Source organism: Nothoprocta perdicaria, unplaced genomic scaffold, assembly GCF_003342845.1.
Source record: "Nothoprocta perdicaria isolate Ctin4 unplaced genomic scaffold, notPer1 scaffold_119, whole genome shotgun sequence".
Lineage (NCBI taxonomy): Eukaryota > Metazoa > Chordata > Aves > Tinamiformes > Tinamidae > Nothoprocta > Nothoprocta perdicaria.
This window is the reverse complement of record NW_020454305.1, coordinates 2,082,785-2,100,145: the sequence shown is the minus strand read 5'-3', so window position 1 is coordinate 2,100,145 and position 17,361 is coordinate 2,082,785. Positions and strand designations below refer to the sequence as shown.

The window sequence follows — 17,361 nt, the reverse complement described above, 5'->3', positions numbered from 1 at the left end:
AGAGACTTCGAGAACTGCAAGTTGGACCTTGATCTTCTTGATGAGATACTGATTTGTTTAATCCTATTTTGAAATTCATTTAGCATCCAAAATACCCTTTATGAATAAGTTCCACAACTTTTTTTCATGCAATATACAATTATTTTATTTAGTTTTACATCTGCCTGCCAATTTATATGATGTCAGAAATCTTGTGGTACAAAACTGACTCTTCATCTTCTTTGAGCCTTTCCTGGTAATGTATGTACATCCTACTCATGTGTTAACTTTGTTATTTACAGGTAGAAACCTTGCTTGAAAGAAAATAAGTCAAACTTCAAAAGGCAATACATGATAACACTCAACATTTCATGACCTTTAGGAAGCTTAAAAGACATCCTAAAGTAAATCTCACTTTAAAGCACTATCAAACACATTAAGTGCATTTTCTTCATACTGTTATTGACTGTCATAGATGTAACAACTTACAGATGAATAGTGCTTTAATTAGGCACTCAGTTATTTGAACGATAGCTGCTTCTGCTGTTAATAGGAAAAGCTATATTTAAGCCAGAGTTGTTTGAAGTCAGTTGACATAAAACCATTTTTTCTTTTTTTAAAAAAGAGTATTTTCAAGTCCCTTGGTAATTCCCAGGACAGTTCTCAGAGGACGTCTCCTACCTTACAAGACTCATTTATAAATTGGGGCTTTCTCCAACCCTCCCTTCTCCCCTCCTCCAGAAGGCAGTTTGTAGTAAACTATGTGTTTGTAAAAGGTGTAGGAGACTTAGTATCCTTTTATATCTAAGAAGACTTAAACCCCACATTTTCTTTCTTCTGTGCTTTATTTCTTTTGAATCAATCTACATTAAAGAGTACTAAGCAATATTAAAGAAAAATAAGCTGCATGTTTCCTGTGGAAACTCTGCCCACAAGCTTTCATTGAGCTAAAGAAAGACCAAGATTCAGAACATTCATTTCAAAAGGAAGGAGAGGTAGCTTTCAGTTTCTCTTCCACGACTGCTTGTATATTGAGGGCAGCCTCTGAGGGAAAAGGGCAGCAATCCTTGTCCGAGTTTGAAGGGTGGCTGTCCTCGTTACCTGCTCGAGCCCTCGTGCTCCTGCTGCCTGGGACGTCCCACAGCCACGGGCACTGCGGCTGTGTTGGGCTCCAGCTCCTGCTTTGCAGCTTTCACACCTGCAACTGGGACCTTTTCAAAAGCACGTAAGCAGAGCAAGATGCAAGAGGACCTCAAACTCGAGAAACTGGACAAAGCTGCAGTGCATCTGTTTTTTGGCTTCTTGGGTGCATTTTCCTTTTCTCTACCTCAAGTGACTCCACCAGATGCTACAGATCACTCCCGTTTACCCTGGTAAGGGTGTGGGTGGAGGAGGGCAGAGCTTGGCACTAGCCCTGGTGAAAGCTCAGCCAGCACCTAGAGGCCTGTGGAGGATCCCCTCAGCTGCCTGTGCCCAACACTTAGAGAGAGGAAACTCTTTGTATGCTCTACAGAACCAGATGCCTGCATACTACATGCAACCTGAGGCATCAGCATGAGCTACAAAGGTTACACACATAATATGGCTTAGTTTTCTCTAGCTAGCAGAAAAAAGCTTGCTGCAGAAGGGACTCAGACCACCACCGATTTGAAAGGCTGGAATAACTGTGCAAATTGAGCAGGATAATTTTATGTATTCAATTACAGATTCCACTGCAGGGGAAGTACAGAAAAAAAAAAAAACTATTTTTGCTTAACACACAAGAGCCTACATCCTTAGCAGATTTTTTCCTTTGCATTCTTCCAAATTATCAGGTATTTGTGCATGTACTTCCTTCTGCACCATGTGAACTATCTGATGTTCAAACTGGCTCTGGAGCAAGTTCATTTTTCTTCCAAAGAGAAATCAAATAGATAATACTGCAGTAAATTCAAGAGCCGCTGGAGGCTGGAGTAGCAAGTCAGGCAGGTTGCCATTGCCAGCTGTCAGTGTGAGGAAGGCGGAGGAGCAGCCGCCCCCAGCCGCCCCCAGCGGAGCAGGCTCCACCCCGCCAGATCAGTTCTCTGATACAGAAACTACAGGCTAAAAACAAAAACATGATCCTGAAAACTGAAATGCATGCACAGGTAAAGTAGGTCCCTGAATTAAATATGCTTTAAGGATGGAAAAAAATATACATTCAATCAGAGGTTTTTTTTGCTCTCGAGACTTGAGTCTTGAGAGCAAAACTTTTACTCTGAGTCAGTAAGGAATACTTCTATGCCACATATTTCAGAAATACTTTTTTTAAAAATATATATATATTTTACTATTAGAGCTCCTGTCAAATTACAACTGCTTTTAACTGAAATTTTAAGGTATTTTCTTCCTATACACCTTAACTTCTCCTATTTGGCAAACTTAAGTGAACAACCTCAAAAGAAAATTATCTTTTTTTCTCTGTGAAATCCAAGTCGCACTTATTCATGCAGTGTCGTAATAAATACAGCAGTTTTTTACTACTCAAATATGTTATGAAACAGGGCTTGCCAAGACGTACAACTGCTTTTCAACTTAATTGTTCACTTTAATTAGTTTGGTAGCCTACAGGGCACAATTAGGTATTGTGATGAGGCTACAATAAATATGGCTTCGCTGTGATACTAACATAATTAAAAGCTTCACACAGGCAATCTGACAACTGGGGGGGGGGGGGGGGAAGAGGGTCACAATCCTGCAGATATGTCCAATGATCTATCTTTGCACACAGAGATTGCATATCAAATCACTGCAGTTGCACTAACCGGTTCCATTATATGTCTTATATAGGGCAATTAGGACATAGCCAAACTGTTATGAAACAGCTACCAGAACTAAGTACATGGGTTTTATTTAGTAGTGCTAAAGTCGTAGGTACCCTCTCTCAAATGCAGCTAACAGTGTAGCTCAGCATTTAAGTACATACTGCCTAGGAATGTGTTGCAATATATATGTAAAAAACAGAGGTAAATATCAATCAATACCAACATTATTTTCCATACCTTTTCACAGAAGCTGAATTGCAGCCCTAGAATGACAATTTACACCATCTTATTCACTCATCAGCAAAATTACATCAAAAACATTCACTTAAAATTCACAGTCAGGACAATGGGGGCAGTTTTTCTAACAGTACTAATTTGGGTTTTAAATTTAAAGTAAAAGGAGGTAATGTAGTAAAGTTCAACCCGATTTTACTAATGCCAGATATATTTGCCAGTGGCTTATGGGTTGTTTTGTAATGTGATATTTGAAGAGGATTTGTTTCCATCAGTATGTGTGTGTAAGAAAACATCATCTCGTCTCCTGGTTTGACATCTTCTCTTTTGTCATACCTGCAAAGAATACAGTAGGCTTATTTACAATGCTCTCTGTACATATTAAATGTCTCCATTACCACAAGGCCACATAGTATCCAAGAGGAAATACAGAAGGCAACATTCTCAGTTATATCACATGATTAAATTTAACCTGAGAGTTTGCAGTCATTCCAAGGAAGTCTTTCTATTGCAACTGTGATTTAAAAAAAAAAAAAAAAAAAAAAAACAGCCAAAATAGTTCTTATCTAATCATTTATTTTGGCTCTGTAGAGAAGTCTCTACAGCAAAGTCTAAGACTGCGGAAAATTGGATTGATTAACTCTTATTCTATGAATATTGAAGTTTAGGTAAGTTTAGGTGAGGTTTGTTTTAATTTCAAATAAATTTATGGGGCACAAAACAGAAACTTTTCTTGTAGTTACATTAGGATCCTATAAGAGTAACCTGAAAAGGACCTTCTTGGACGCTGTACAGAAGACAAAAAAAAAAAAAATCTAGCAACGTGGATCTTGTTACTTAGGGGTTCATTTGCCTAATACATGCAAACTTTGTTTGGGCAGGGCACTTTGGGTCAGCTTTTATAAATGCAGGCACCTAAACATACACAAGTATATAAAAGTGACCACACACAGACACTTGCATGTGTCTGCACATGTGCCCACATATGAATAAAAGCAGTTGTCAAGTTCTAAAACGACTTAACTCGCACATTTAGAGCGTGCAGAAGAAGGAAAAAGTGTTTAGCTTCATAAGGCAGTTTTGTTAGCTTAGCCATAGAGGTTAATTTACAGGATGACAAAATGACTCATATAAATAGATCGCCTTTTATACCCCAGAAAGCAACTCAAGCGTTTGGTAAGCGTATAGACGATCTAGGTGCAAGTTCAGTCAGTCTCTGTGTGATCTGGGCCCAGAACTGGAAGTTCTTCTTCTCACAAGACTGTGTGAACCTCTCTGCTTCATGGAATGTGAAGTAGGTCTCTCACCGTCTTAGGCATACACTGCTCTAGTTCCCAGATGTTTTTTATTTGCTCAGGGAAGAGAAGCAGGTGGAATTAATAGCCCAAGGGTTAGGATGCTTACATAGGCAGTCTATTAGTAGTCTATGATGTTATGAAGTAACTTCTGTGGGGAAGAACAAGACTAAGTCCATGCCAAAACACTCTACAGACCATCATTTGATTTATTTCCAAGATTTAGGTTAAAAATCTTTGTTCTCTATCTCAGCAAAGTATTCTACACTGACAGCAGGTAACAGTCTAGAAGACAGAGGTTAAGATGCAAGTTACTTGCTGTTACTTTTGTGTAGGACAAGACTGTCCTGGGCTTCTAACTACACAGAATTATTCATCCCATATACCCCAAGGGAAAAACAGTATCCAGTTCTTCATCTTCTGTGCTGCCATCCCTAGTAAACTATTTCTATGAGCTTTTCTAACTCCTATTCCTAGGCACTTGATTCCTCCCACATATTTCACAAGTAACTTACTCAAGGCTGTGGCTTTTGTTACATGCATGGACACAGATAGGCAAGTGCTGCAGCTAAATACCCTATATACTCTTAAGAGTTACACAGAACTAAATCCAGTCTTCATGGGTTTTTTTTGCCACATATATCTTCCAATTTTTGGCCTCTAGTGTCTTTGAATTCCTCTGTGGAAAAACTGAAAAAAATCTCAATTTCTTCTATGTAAGATAATGCTGTAAAGATAAAATCATTAGCATTTAAGATACTAACAAGTAAGCTAAAATAAAATGGAAGTCTTGTGTATATTGTTAACTAAAATTTTGGAAGTGTCAACAAGAAACAGATCCGAGACTGACAGAATCTGAAGCGTCAATAAATGCACCACACTATACAAAATTAGATCTTGCACACTAAGTTCTGCCTTTTACTAAAATTACACACTAATTTCATCTGCTTATTTGCAGAAAGAACACACTCTCACTTAGGAGGGCCCTGGCAGGCAGAAGGAACAGTATATTTAGTAACAACTTTACCAACTTGTAATTTCACATTGTACTCATCAGCAAATAAAGGGCCTTTCATCTGGTTGCAAGCACTTCTGAGCTTTATTATTTTAAAATACTTAAAGCTTACACAGCTTTCATTCCTGGTTCTGAGAGACTGCACTAACTGAAGACCATAACCTGTCCATGTTAAAGCCCACATGAACAAGCCTTCTTTCCATTGCTCTTTGGAAAAAAAAAAAAAAAAAATCTCCTGCATTTTTCTGGAGGCAAAGAGATCTAATCTGAACACAGTGAAAGCTGTTAACTTTTAAGACATTTTTACTTATGCTTGTAGCTATTCAGACAAGCAATCATTCTTCATAGCCCCTCTATCCATAAATCTTCTCTTCATCTGGTATATACAGTCTGAGAAGATGGTAAACTTTTTTGTCCATCTGACAGGCTGTCACTCCCACGTGTAAGGAGAAGACAGGCAGCTGGTGCCACCACACTTCGGGGCACTGTGCTGTCAGACAACATGGCACTCCAGTGCAGGATACTCAGTTGCCGATATTGCATGACCCTTTTTTATGTGAAACTTATGATGAATCAGCCCTCCTCTGGGGCATTTTTTGTGACGAGTCTGATAAAAGTGAGAGAGACAAACTACCCTTCAGCTGCAACAGTATGAAGTGTCCATCAGTGACAGTAATATTATTCATCTGCTTTCCAATCTTACTGCTCTGCAACTTTGCAAGCAAAAATTACTCTCAGTAAAATAAAATATAAATAAAAACAAATTGAAATAAAATTTGGAGAATTAGTAAATACATGGGACTGGACTTAGAGAATACGTAATGTATGGATAAAGACAGCAACATTTTAGCTAACATGCCTGTTCTATCTTATGTGCTCTGGCAGTTTAAGGTTTCATCCTAATTGTTCTTGGCTTAGGACTTCACCAGATGGAATATACAAAAATCTACCAGAAATAAACATTGAGTAGTAACTGTGAGGGAAATCACATCAGTACCATCAAGATAATATGAAAAGGCACAATAATGAAATAAGACATATCAACCTAGACATTTCTTGCAGATTCCCCTAAAGCCGACTTTTTCTTCTTCCTCCTTAAATCACTGCCACAACTGAACTACGATTCTTCACCTGCTAAACAGGAGGAAAACTAATGTATCAGAACACATCTTAAGTTGAAACCAGAATCAGCTTGTGCTGCTTTTGTTTTGTGCACATATAAAGTGAGGTACTTTGTACCTTTATTCTGAATCATTTCATTAAGATTATATTTTAAATGAAAAAGGTAGACTTTGCTTGAAGAGCTACAAATCAAAAGTGTGTCTTTTTTTCGGTCTGTAATGTAAAAAACAGGCAATACCAAAAATGTCTCCTACTCATTACTGGAATATTCTGATCCTTAAAACTGTTTATCACTGCTGCTTACAACGCTCATCTACAGCTTATTTTCTACCAAATGAATTTACATTAATACTATCACAGCTTTAATTAGATAATAATATTTTTTACATTCTCCCTTACGACTATAAAGGATCCGTGATACTTAGGCCAAAAGAACCAGAAACAGTTAAAAAATGCTGCACTTTTCCAGTTTTACATTGGTAGCACCGCAGACATCATCAAAACTGCCTAGAGACACACATTGTCCTTGACCTGGCTTAGTAAATGTGCTGCAACAGAAACTATATTCATCACATTTGCCACTGTACATACACACACAAAAAAAAAAGCAAACAAAAACCAGGTGTCTCTTTAAATCAAAATCCCTTGTTCATAACATACCTCCAGTCTGAATTGATTTCTAGAAACCGAGAAACTCCTGTTTGTGCGGCGGCCACATCAATATGAACAGAGACCTCTACATAAACAAACAGAATACAGTATTAAAAAAAAAAATCTTGAAAGAGCACTGTTTAATAAGTTAGCAAAATAGTAATGGAAAGGACGTACAAAAGCAGTGAGAAGAAACAACATCCAATGTGTAGAGAAAGAGATACATTAGCAGGAAAAAAAATAAATAGAGATGAAAATAAATCATACCAGCTTTACACACCTGTTGTTGAGGGCACCAACTCATGTAACTTCTGAATTGCTACTCCTCCAGGGTAATTGAAGTGTGAAACATATAAAGATGTTCCCGAATAAGCTGCATTAACTGTAAGATGCATTATAACGAAGAGAGACCCAAGTTTGTATAACCAGGATTTCCGGGAGTTATTTAGACTAGGAAGAAGAAAAAAAAAAAACAAATAACAACAAAGAATTGTTTGTTTTCCCTCATCTTTCAACTAGTCATTGGTTATTTTAATAAAACTTTTGTGGAAAAACTCCCCTTTTAGATACAAAGACCAATGTAAATTTTATACAGCAGTTGTTTATAAGAAATGCATTCATTATCCATTTCTAAAAGACTAACTTCTACTGACAAATATTTAAGATTTGAATAAATATTCTCCTTAATAAAGTTAAATATTTCTATGTTTGTAACCATTAGCTATAAATGCACTCTCTTTCCAGTTCAGAATTTAACTTCAATTTGTTTATTCAGTATGACCCAGTTAAACTATCTGATACAAACACCATGTTTTGTGAGCCACAATTGTATATTAAACTATCTCCTGAGAAAAGCTACATAAATAACACAGTACTACCCTGGAATGTGTCTGTCTCGTTGGTGGATAAAATAAACTACATTGCAGCATCACTTGTGACAGAAAATTGAGCCTCTATTCCTATCTCTGTCACAGACTTGCCAAATGACCCTGTCATATCATTTCATTTTTCAGTTGTCATTTCCCTCACTAGTAGAATTGGTAAAATGAGAATCTCAAGATATTCCTGGTTGCAAAATGGGAAAAAAATAAAATAAAAATACCACATAAAATAAATAGTTTAACATTCTTTTATATTTTCAAGGGATAAAAAATTGCAATTTCAAACTTACATTCGTGAGCAAGTTCTAGCAGCCACTATATTGAAGACTGGGAAGGTATATATGATAAACCGCAGCTCTTTGTGTGGAAGAAACGAATACAAGAAAATAAAACCCAGTGCTGGCAACAATAATATGCGAGTCCTCTTTTCTACAGCACCTAAGGGTACAAATATAATGCTGCATCCCAAAGCACGAGGCAAGGCTGAATAGAAATACCACAAGAATGGTGATGTCTTCAAGATGAAAAGGAGAGTTAAGGGCACTTTCTTTGCCAGCAAGCAAGTGTGTAAAGTAAACTATTCTTCACCGTAGACTTTGCAAACATGCAGCGTGGTTTTTTTTTTCTGTATCACATTTTTCTAGACATTTCATTTTTGTACCTTACCTTCCGAGAAAGAATGGGTGCCTGACTACACTCACATCATGCAACACAGCTACATCAAATGGTGTTAATGGTGGAAATGTGATCAAGAGGGAAAAGAATGCATTTAAATTTATAGAACAGGATCAAACATGAAGAATAGGTCAGAGGAAAGCTAAAATTTACAAAAAGATTTAAGGAACTGACATCACAAAATAATTTCTACTACTTTCAGTAATTATATCATCCACATGGTAACTCAGTCCCAAGAATTAATTACGTGAAAGGTTTTGTTTAGCTGACATCATCTATAGAACTTTTTTTCCTATGCATTCCAAAGGATACTCCCCAGTTGGAACTCTTGTTTAAAATTGTGTTATACCAGAGCACTTTCCCTTCAGGCCACACAAGTTGTCTCCAAAATATAGAGTCCACAGCAACTGTTAGTCCTAAAAGAAATATAGATCTGCATTAATTAAAGAGTAGAGAAATTCAAACACGCACATCCAAGCCATATTACAAACTGCAACATGCACCATAAGCCTTACCCAAAGCCATAAAGAAGGCTGAATTTGCACTTTTTAATAGAAAACTTAACTGAAGCATGTTACATAGGAATCCAGCTGAGATTTTTCCAACCTCCAGGAGTGAAAAACAACAGCTTAACTAAAGTTTTTAAAAACATATATATTAGCACACTGAATGTAATGAATAGTAAGAAACCTAGTTTAAGTTCATATGGTACTAAGTGGATTTTTGCCAAAGACAGTGCTGCTTCTGGAGAAGTTGATGAGCTGAGTAAAACAAACCTCCAGTGGTTTCCTGCTATCTACTGGGAGGGAGGAAAGGATAATGGATGAAGAAGGATAATGGATGAAAGGCATACGGACAGGAAGAGCAGGAAATCTGTTGATTCTGTCTCATTCACTCACTTGTATGAAAATTGCTCTGGTATTTTGGAAGTTTGCAGGATGACAGAATGGGAGTACAGGCGACATTTTTGTTGGGCTGTAAGTTCTTATGCATCATTCTCTTCCAATGGGCAGAGAATGATGTTTCTCTCCTGCTGCTGCCCACATTGGAAAGGTCAGCACACAGCCATAGTTCATGATCAGGCACTTGTCAAGATCATTTGTAATTAGGTACACAGCTTAGAATATTTACATGCACGTGCACAAGTCTTGCACAAACAAGCAGAACTAAGGTGATTTTTCAACATCTCCAGCATGGACTATCACCAAAGCCAATAAAATGAATGCATGAAGAAACAGAGGCCCAAAGAATTTTCTTAAAAACTTTCAGAATTTTCCATAAAACTAAACTGTGACTCTCTCCAATAATCCTTTGTGTCATGCTGTGTTGTATTTTATCCTGAGGTTTAGCTTCTCATCCTGGAAATAGATACTGGATATAGTTTATAATGTGCTGGCAACTATGAATGGAAACTAATTATATTAAAATGTACTGTACATTAAAATGTAAAATGTTCCAGGTCAGGACCTTATATAAACATCTAAAATTAAGGGTCATAACGACTTTCTACAGTTCTGGGTATAACTAATTCCTCACAAAAAATGTTCAAAAAAAAAATCATTCTTGTAATAATACTAGTAAATGGAATTGCAAACAAAACCTAAGAGAAGGAAGGTAAATCTTAATATATATAGGTATATCTTATATAATATAGATATATCTTTTATATATATATATATACACACACACACATATGGTAAATCTTAGAGAGAGAGAGAGAGAAAGAGAGAGAGAGAAAGAGAAAATTCTAATATTTTGAAAGATTTAAGAGTTCAACTGGATTTCATATTCAACTTACCCCCCCCCCCCCCCCCCCCAAACACTTACCCAGACAAAACATTCCAGCAGGAACAGCATGGGAAAGCACCTTTAAAATGGAGACTCTTTTATTCAGTAACGTCACCAGAAGCATGAGGCCTAGGAATATGCAGAGCTCTGATCTGAAGACTATAATTGCCAAAGCTGAGAACCAAATGAACTGCCTTTGTTTTTGCTGTATCCAAAATGTCAATGCCAGTAGTACTGCAAAAAAAACAAATATAACAAACCATCTGACACACTGAACATCTTCGCTGTTTATTGAGGGCAAATGCTTCCTGTAATTCATGTTCATGCTCCTCTATTTCCATACCCTTCGCTACCTAATGCTTCTTAGCATGTCTAGTCCAATAATTTTCCCTCTGTGAGAGGAATGTAATTTAGAACAATGTGCAACGTTCCATCATTGATGCTTAAGTAAGTAGAAGTGTAATCACAGAAAGAATTTGAGAACTTTTCCGGGATGTTGTATTTAATAGCTTTCCAAACAAGACCAAACTTAAGAGAGTACTAAAAGTTTTTCAAGCAAAGATTTGTAATTATTGCTCCATGTCAGCTGATGAGTTTATTCTCTTGGCTGAATATATCCTGTATTAATACTAATGGCACCCCATTTAAAGTATAAAAAGAGAGTGCAGGTTCTCCTCAAGAAGGAGCTATAAATCCATATGGGTGGGTACCTGGAAGCATATCTCTACAGATGGAGATTTCTCCACTTTTTTTCACAGTTTAAATCATACGGTAATACTGCCTATACTGTAAAGTGGACATGATCTTAAGAAAAATGCAAGAGAACAGCAGAAATGGATTGCATGTAAAAAGAAAAACAAACAAAAAAATGTGCTTTAACACCTGGGATACCTAACATTCTGGAAAATTTGCCACTATACAATATTTATCCAACAATTCAGCTGGTTCTTTTTTGTGTATTTTTGTTTTTAAAAATGACCTAAACAGGTTCTTAACCCAACCTCATGATTCTGATAGCTAAGAAACTTCCAGTGAAGCATTAAGTGACTCAACTAAAATCTGTCACATGTGATTAATCTTTTCTCATTACCATCTCTGGGGAAAAACTCTATGAGTAGGTTAAGCTTAGTTCTGAGTCCATATACTTATGGTACAGGAGGGAGGGAAAATCAAACTGTTTATAGATTTATAAGTTTATGTATTACTCTAGAAAAGGAAGGGGGAATTTGTTCCAGTCTCATTAGAAAACTTCCTTCCACACAGACTGTAATTTTTCAACTACAAGCGTACCAGAAACTTTTCAATAGCTGCCAATTTTATGTTCTTATGTTCTCAAATCTCCAATTAATGAAATTCATTTGATTAAAAACTAAGTATATTCAGATTCAGGAAAAAATATGACTAGTCATTTTTGGCATATGCTATAATAAAAATATAGGTTAAACTTTCCAGCCTAGTTACCACATAATCTAGTCATCAAGTATATACATTAGAAGACTGGCTACACTTTCCATATGTTTCAATTATCAATTAGAAAACAATGTTGATACGAGGATACTTACCAAAAGGTAGTGCAAACACATTGGGAAGGGTTCGTGTACAGTAAAACATCAAGTGAAACTGAGTAACAGTTATGAGACAGAAGACTGTTGATGCAGTTGCTCCAAACTGCTTTCTAACTTCTTTTTGTAGCTTCCATAACGCGTAAATCACAGTGAGGCCCAAAGTTCCCCGGACTATTGGAAGAATAGAGTAACATCAGACTGACTGCTGAAGGACAAATGTTTACATACAATAATGGTAAGAAGCTGTACAACCCACCTTAAAGCCACTCAAATTAGTTTACCTAATTTCATTCTATTTTAAATAGCTCAATACTTTTTCACAAAAGACAATGCTTCTCTGCACAAATAAAACATTATGTTCTGAAGAGCATGTGAAGTACTGGGAGAATATTCTCTGAAGATACTTTCCCAATACTGTTAGACATATATTATGTTATCTTACCTTACCACAGTGTATTTCTGTGTTGCGAGTTGGTCCCCATTACCACCCTCTCCCCATAAAAGAACTAAAATTGTCATGCTGTTGGTGACTACAGTTCTACAGTTTGGAAAATCCCTCAGTAAGAAAAATTATATAATGTTTTAAACATTGATCCAAACACCGAATGTTACAATGTTACACATTAGCCCAAAAGAAAAAAAAAAATCTCTACTCTGACTGGAAAATCCTCATACCTATCAGCTGGGAGTAGAACTTCGATATTTGTAATACTGAAAGTAGATATATAGCTGGGCTGGAAAGAGCCGCAATAAAAATTGGTCCGAGGAACGTTCTTGGGACAACTCCAGGAAATTCATGATGGTCATACTGCAAAAAGGAAAATTTAAGTAAGATAGGCAAACCAGAAACAAAGGAAAATTGAGATAAATCACATTCCTATTGCTCTTTCTTGTACATGAATGATACATGCAAACCTCAACAGAGTCCTACATGAAACACTGTATTTGCAACTTACCTTATCCAAGTCTAGACGATGGTACACAACATCGTGAATGGCCTGCAGGTTAAAGCTTTCTTCCACTTTTGTAAAGGGGCAGACAATTAAATGTACAAAGGCCACAATAATAATGAGCAGCAGCCATGGGAATGACCGCCTGCTAGAGCTCCTCTTCTGAGGCATCTTGAATTTGAAATTCACATAGATTCTGTCAGTTCTGGAGATTAAAAGACAAAGAAAAGCCATTAGAATCACAGCACGACGCATACAAGCAGAAAAGACATATTAATAAGCCTGATTCATATTCAGAATCAAGACTGTAAACAGTGTAATCAAATGCCTTTAAAAAAGCATAAGCTGAAAGGTGAAAAGGTGAAAAACTGTAACACCCCTGTGACAAGATAGAACCTACAAACCTACTTAAGAAAATATTTCCAGGGCCAGGCCAGTACCACCATCAGTGCTGAGAGCGTCATCTCATTTAGGTCTGCTTCATGAGAGTAATGGCTTTGTAATTGGCTCTCACTTCTGTTCATGTTTTTAATTTACCTTTCCACTCTTGTAACTTTACAGTTTAGTACAAGACAAGATATTTCAAATACTGTTATTCTTGTTCTGTTCACACAGAAACAAATTTGTAAGGATAGCACCTATACAAGATACAACTGGGATTTCGGATAGAAATGTTTTCTCCTATGTTATGGTCTAAGCATGTCCATCAAACAGATTCAAGACAGTTGACGGATTTATCAGGATCACTTGCAAACTGTTTCCTAGAGTTCCTTTTCCCTTAATGGATAGATTTGTCCTGCGCAGTACTAAAAATAAAGCAGATACAGAATTACTTTCTCTTCACTGCTAACAGGAATAAATCCAGAACTCAGGTGTATTCACCATGCATTGAATATGTCCACATAATATGCTATATATTACACTGTTAACATTTCTTTTTTCTCATAACTGTTATTGTTACAGACCATAACTAAAGCTTTAGATCAAGCCAGCAAATTCTGTGGTGGCTCTTTATGATTTTTTGCTTGTTCTGCAGCATTAAGAGTCTATATAAATACAACACCCCATTCAGTGGGAAGAAGTCTTTTTAAACTGTGCCTAGTATTACTTAAGAGAATGTATAAAAATGGGTTATGCTACAATTGGTTTTTCCACAGCAGTAATAAAAGAAGTTTTGGAACGTCACCAGTGCAACTCTTAGAAGTGCTTGGCATGAGTAAGTCTCTTCACAGCGTAATTTATCTTGTAGAACACCCTGCCTCTAGAAAGCTCTCTTACTGATTTCTTTCAATAAATACAAAAGCATCTTACATTTCTGGCCAAATTTGCTTGAGAGAAAAGCAGACACTGAAGAATCCATCTACATCAGGTTACCCAGCATAGCAACACAGTCACATAAACAGCCCAAGCTTCACATGCCAGTCTGTGATATAGAATATTCTTACCTCTTTAATTATTACCACATATACTATTAATCCCTGGTTTTCTAAATTTTCTGAATGACAGCAAACACGGGCATTCCATACATGGTTTATCGCAAAGATTTTTATCTTGTTGACTTAAATCCTACGTCATGCCTAAAGAAAATGAGCTTGCCAGCAGACTCAGATGCTTTGAAGATAATTATATGCATTGTACACACTGAAATTCCCTGAAGGGAAACACTTCAGAAGATTAAAAGACAAAGCACAAAAGACAACTAAGCTTCTGAGATAAAAACTATAAATTTAGATATCTTGTCAAGTTTCAAGATAATTTGCTTAGTCAAAAATAGATGTTGACAAACCTCAAGATTCAAATGGCGTTTGAGACAGTCAGGTAGCCAACAGATCTAAACTTTAAAATAAATTTGCAAGATAAAGGCAAAACATTTAAAATGAAAAGCTTTAATTTTCTTAAAAAAAAAAAACACTCTTAGGAAACAGGGAAATAGACTTTTTACTTCATAAAATTCTTTTAGTAATGAAGGTGAGAGGGCTGTCAGTTCGATCTATCATTAACACTCTGACCACCCTTAGAAGAAACCTCCTCAGGTCCTTACAGCATTGCCACATGTATTTGTTGTCAGATGTTGACATGGAATCCCAGGGTAGGAGAGATTTTCACCACAAACAGCTCACCTCTTACTGAGAGGAAAGTGGTTAAGAATATACTGATTTATCACATTTAAAAAAAAAAAAAAAAAAAGTTAAAACCATTTCATGGAAAGAGGCTGATGCCTCCACTTCAGCTGTGGAAGAATCTCAGGAATGCACATTTTATTCATTCCATGAAAGCCTACCAAATCTTTATAACTTACATTTTTCAGACATGCTCAGTATAAATATGTTAGAGTTTGGCAGCCAAACAACATGTTAAATCAGTCTAGGAAGACTGTATTTTGCCTTCTCACATATGAAAGGTGGCACAGAAGTCTCTCAACACGTCATCAAGAGAATCCCACTGCTTCTTACATTGACCTAGTTTGGGTGAAGCTTCCATTTCCATTTTCTGTTAGTTCTTTTAAAAACTGCTTTAAAGCTAATTTCTGGATGAGAACGAATGTAAGGTCTACAGTTGTTGGGACTACCTTTTCATCTTTGCCAAGAAGGAAAGTGGCACTTGCTACTCTCACACATGTTTCTATCTTCCCATCCTTCTTTTAATCAGTCACCAGACTTAGATTGAAAGTTGTCCCAGGAAAGGATGTCTAGGACAGCACCAGCTTAAGAGGTTGCTGGAAGATACACAGATAATGCCATTCTTGGAACTGGAGAAGAGAAATGCAGAATGCTCTTAAGTCAAGAACTACACGTGCAGAAGCTTAGCCGGACTGCTAGGGCAAGGGCCTCCCCAAGCTCTCCCAGAAGGATGTGTCCGATCTCCCTCTAGCGGCCCTGAGGGATGGGAACCGAGCACAACCCGCCGCCACCTGCGGCGGCCGCTCCTGGTGGACGGCGCGACTTGCAGCCGCGCAGACCTTCCCACCGTCCCCGAGCCCTTCTGCCCGGGCCTTCCTCGGAGCCGCAAGAAGTGCGAGCCACAACGGCCTTTTTTATGCTGAAGCCACCAAATTACTCAAAAAAAAAAAAAAAAAAGAAAAAAGAAAAGAAAGAAACACAAAACCAAGCTTGCTGACAAACAGACTAACTTGCACATCTTTCCTAGGAATTATGAGTTTTTAAATTCAAGTATGACATTTCCCTGGAGGGCTTCTCCCTCACAAAGTGCCCATGATGCTCAGTAGCCATTAAATAGGTAGTTACACCAGGTATCAGCATCTCAGTGAATGTTAATCCAGAGTATGGGGCTGTACCTTCTGCATTGCATACTTCCAGGCCTCAATCTAAACACAGAGTAACAAAATAGCCCAAAGGACTTTTAAATTATTTATTTTTTATTGCTGCTGACTTCTGTGAATGAATTACACGGGTCGATACTTCGATCTTGTAGGCTACGGCGACATTATTTCAAATCTACAGAAGTGAAACTGAGTCAATGAAATAATAACCTCTAACTAATAAAAATTAGTAATTAACCTGAGATTGCAATATCGGGAGGAAAAAAAAATAGCAATAACAATTAACGGCTATACAACATATAACTACTACAAAATATTTCATTTTCTGCGTAACTTTAAGCGTTAAAAATGAGACAGGTCCAAGCGAGCAGGCAGGTCGAGCACAAGACAGTTTTTTTGCACCGCTCCTACTGCGCGTTATGAGCAGCCCCTTGGGCCGGGCCCATCACGAAGGATCTTCCCTGGGAGCGCGAGACTACGCTGAACACACCAAGACTATGCAGCGAACCCGGGGTCTTCAGCAGGTGAACCGAGGTAGCGCAACGCGATGGAGACCGAAAAACACGCAGGGAAACGCGGCCAAGCGCGGCCGCCGCGACCGTTAACGACCGTTACCGCCCGACACTCACCGGCCGCGCGTCCACGTGGCCGTCCCACAGAGGGCCCCACCAGCGTCACGTGACGTGGCACGGAGCGGGGGCCGTGCTCCGCTGCCCTACCCACGTGACAACGCTCTGCCCCACCATGTTAGGTAAGGGCAGCACAGCAGAAAGGCTCCGAGCCGGCTCCTGGCTGCCAAATAAAAATGGTGGCCAGCTCTGAAGCCCGCTACACACCCCCTGCTGCCCACACTTACCATGGCGGCAGACCAGCACTGCTCCTCCTCCACAGCCCCACTCCGCGCACGCGGGAGGCTCTCATTGGCCCATCGCGTGGCGTGCGCTGATTGGGCCACGTCCCTCCGCCGGGGCCGCCCCGCCAATGAGCGACGGGAGCCGGGGCGTGCGTAGGGCTTACGCGGAAATCCGAATGGGGCTCGCGGGCCGGCGGCCGCGCCGTTGCTACGGTGGCCGGGGCGGGGCGCCGCGCGGCCGAGGGTAGCGGGCTCGGCCGCGCGCGGCCCCGCGCTCCGGCTCCCTCCGC

At 38.5% G+C, this 17,361-nt stretch overlaps 1 protein-coding gene across 2 annotated transcripts; it reads right to left on the bottom strand.

The window, feature by feature from the left end:
• Positions 1-2,715: 2,715 nt before the first annotated feature.
• Positions 2,716-17,104, bottom strand: ALG12 (ALG12, alpha-1,6-mannosyltransferase). 2 transcript variants are annotated; one of them, XM_026053805.1, is made up of 10 exons: positions 17,075-17,104; positions 12,945-13,143; positions 12,664-12,796; positions 11,986-12,159; positions 10,463-10,657; positions 8,948-9,051; positions 8,251-8,474; positions 7,360-7,529; positions 7,089-7,164; positions 2,716-3,332 (listed from the first exon to the last, which is right to left on the bottom strand). In XM_026053805.1, the coding sequence occupies exons 2-10, from the start codon at positions 13,107-13,109 to the stop codon at positions 3,101-3,103; spliced, it is 1,473 nt and encodes a 490-aa protein (XP_025909590.1). In that variant the 5' UTR covers positions 13,110-13,143; positions 17,075-17,104; the 3' UTR covers positions 2,716-3,100. The 2 variants fall into 2 exon arrangements, with proteins under 2 accessions (XP_025909590.1, XP_025909588.1); XM_026053803.1 differs by lacking the exon at positions 17,075-17,104 and adding an exon at positions 16,848-16,923.
• Positions 17,105-17,361: the final 257 nt, after the last annotated feature.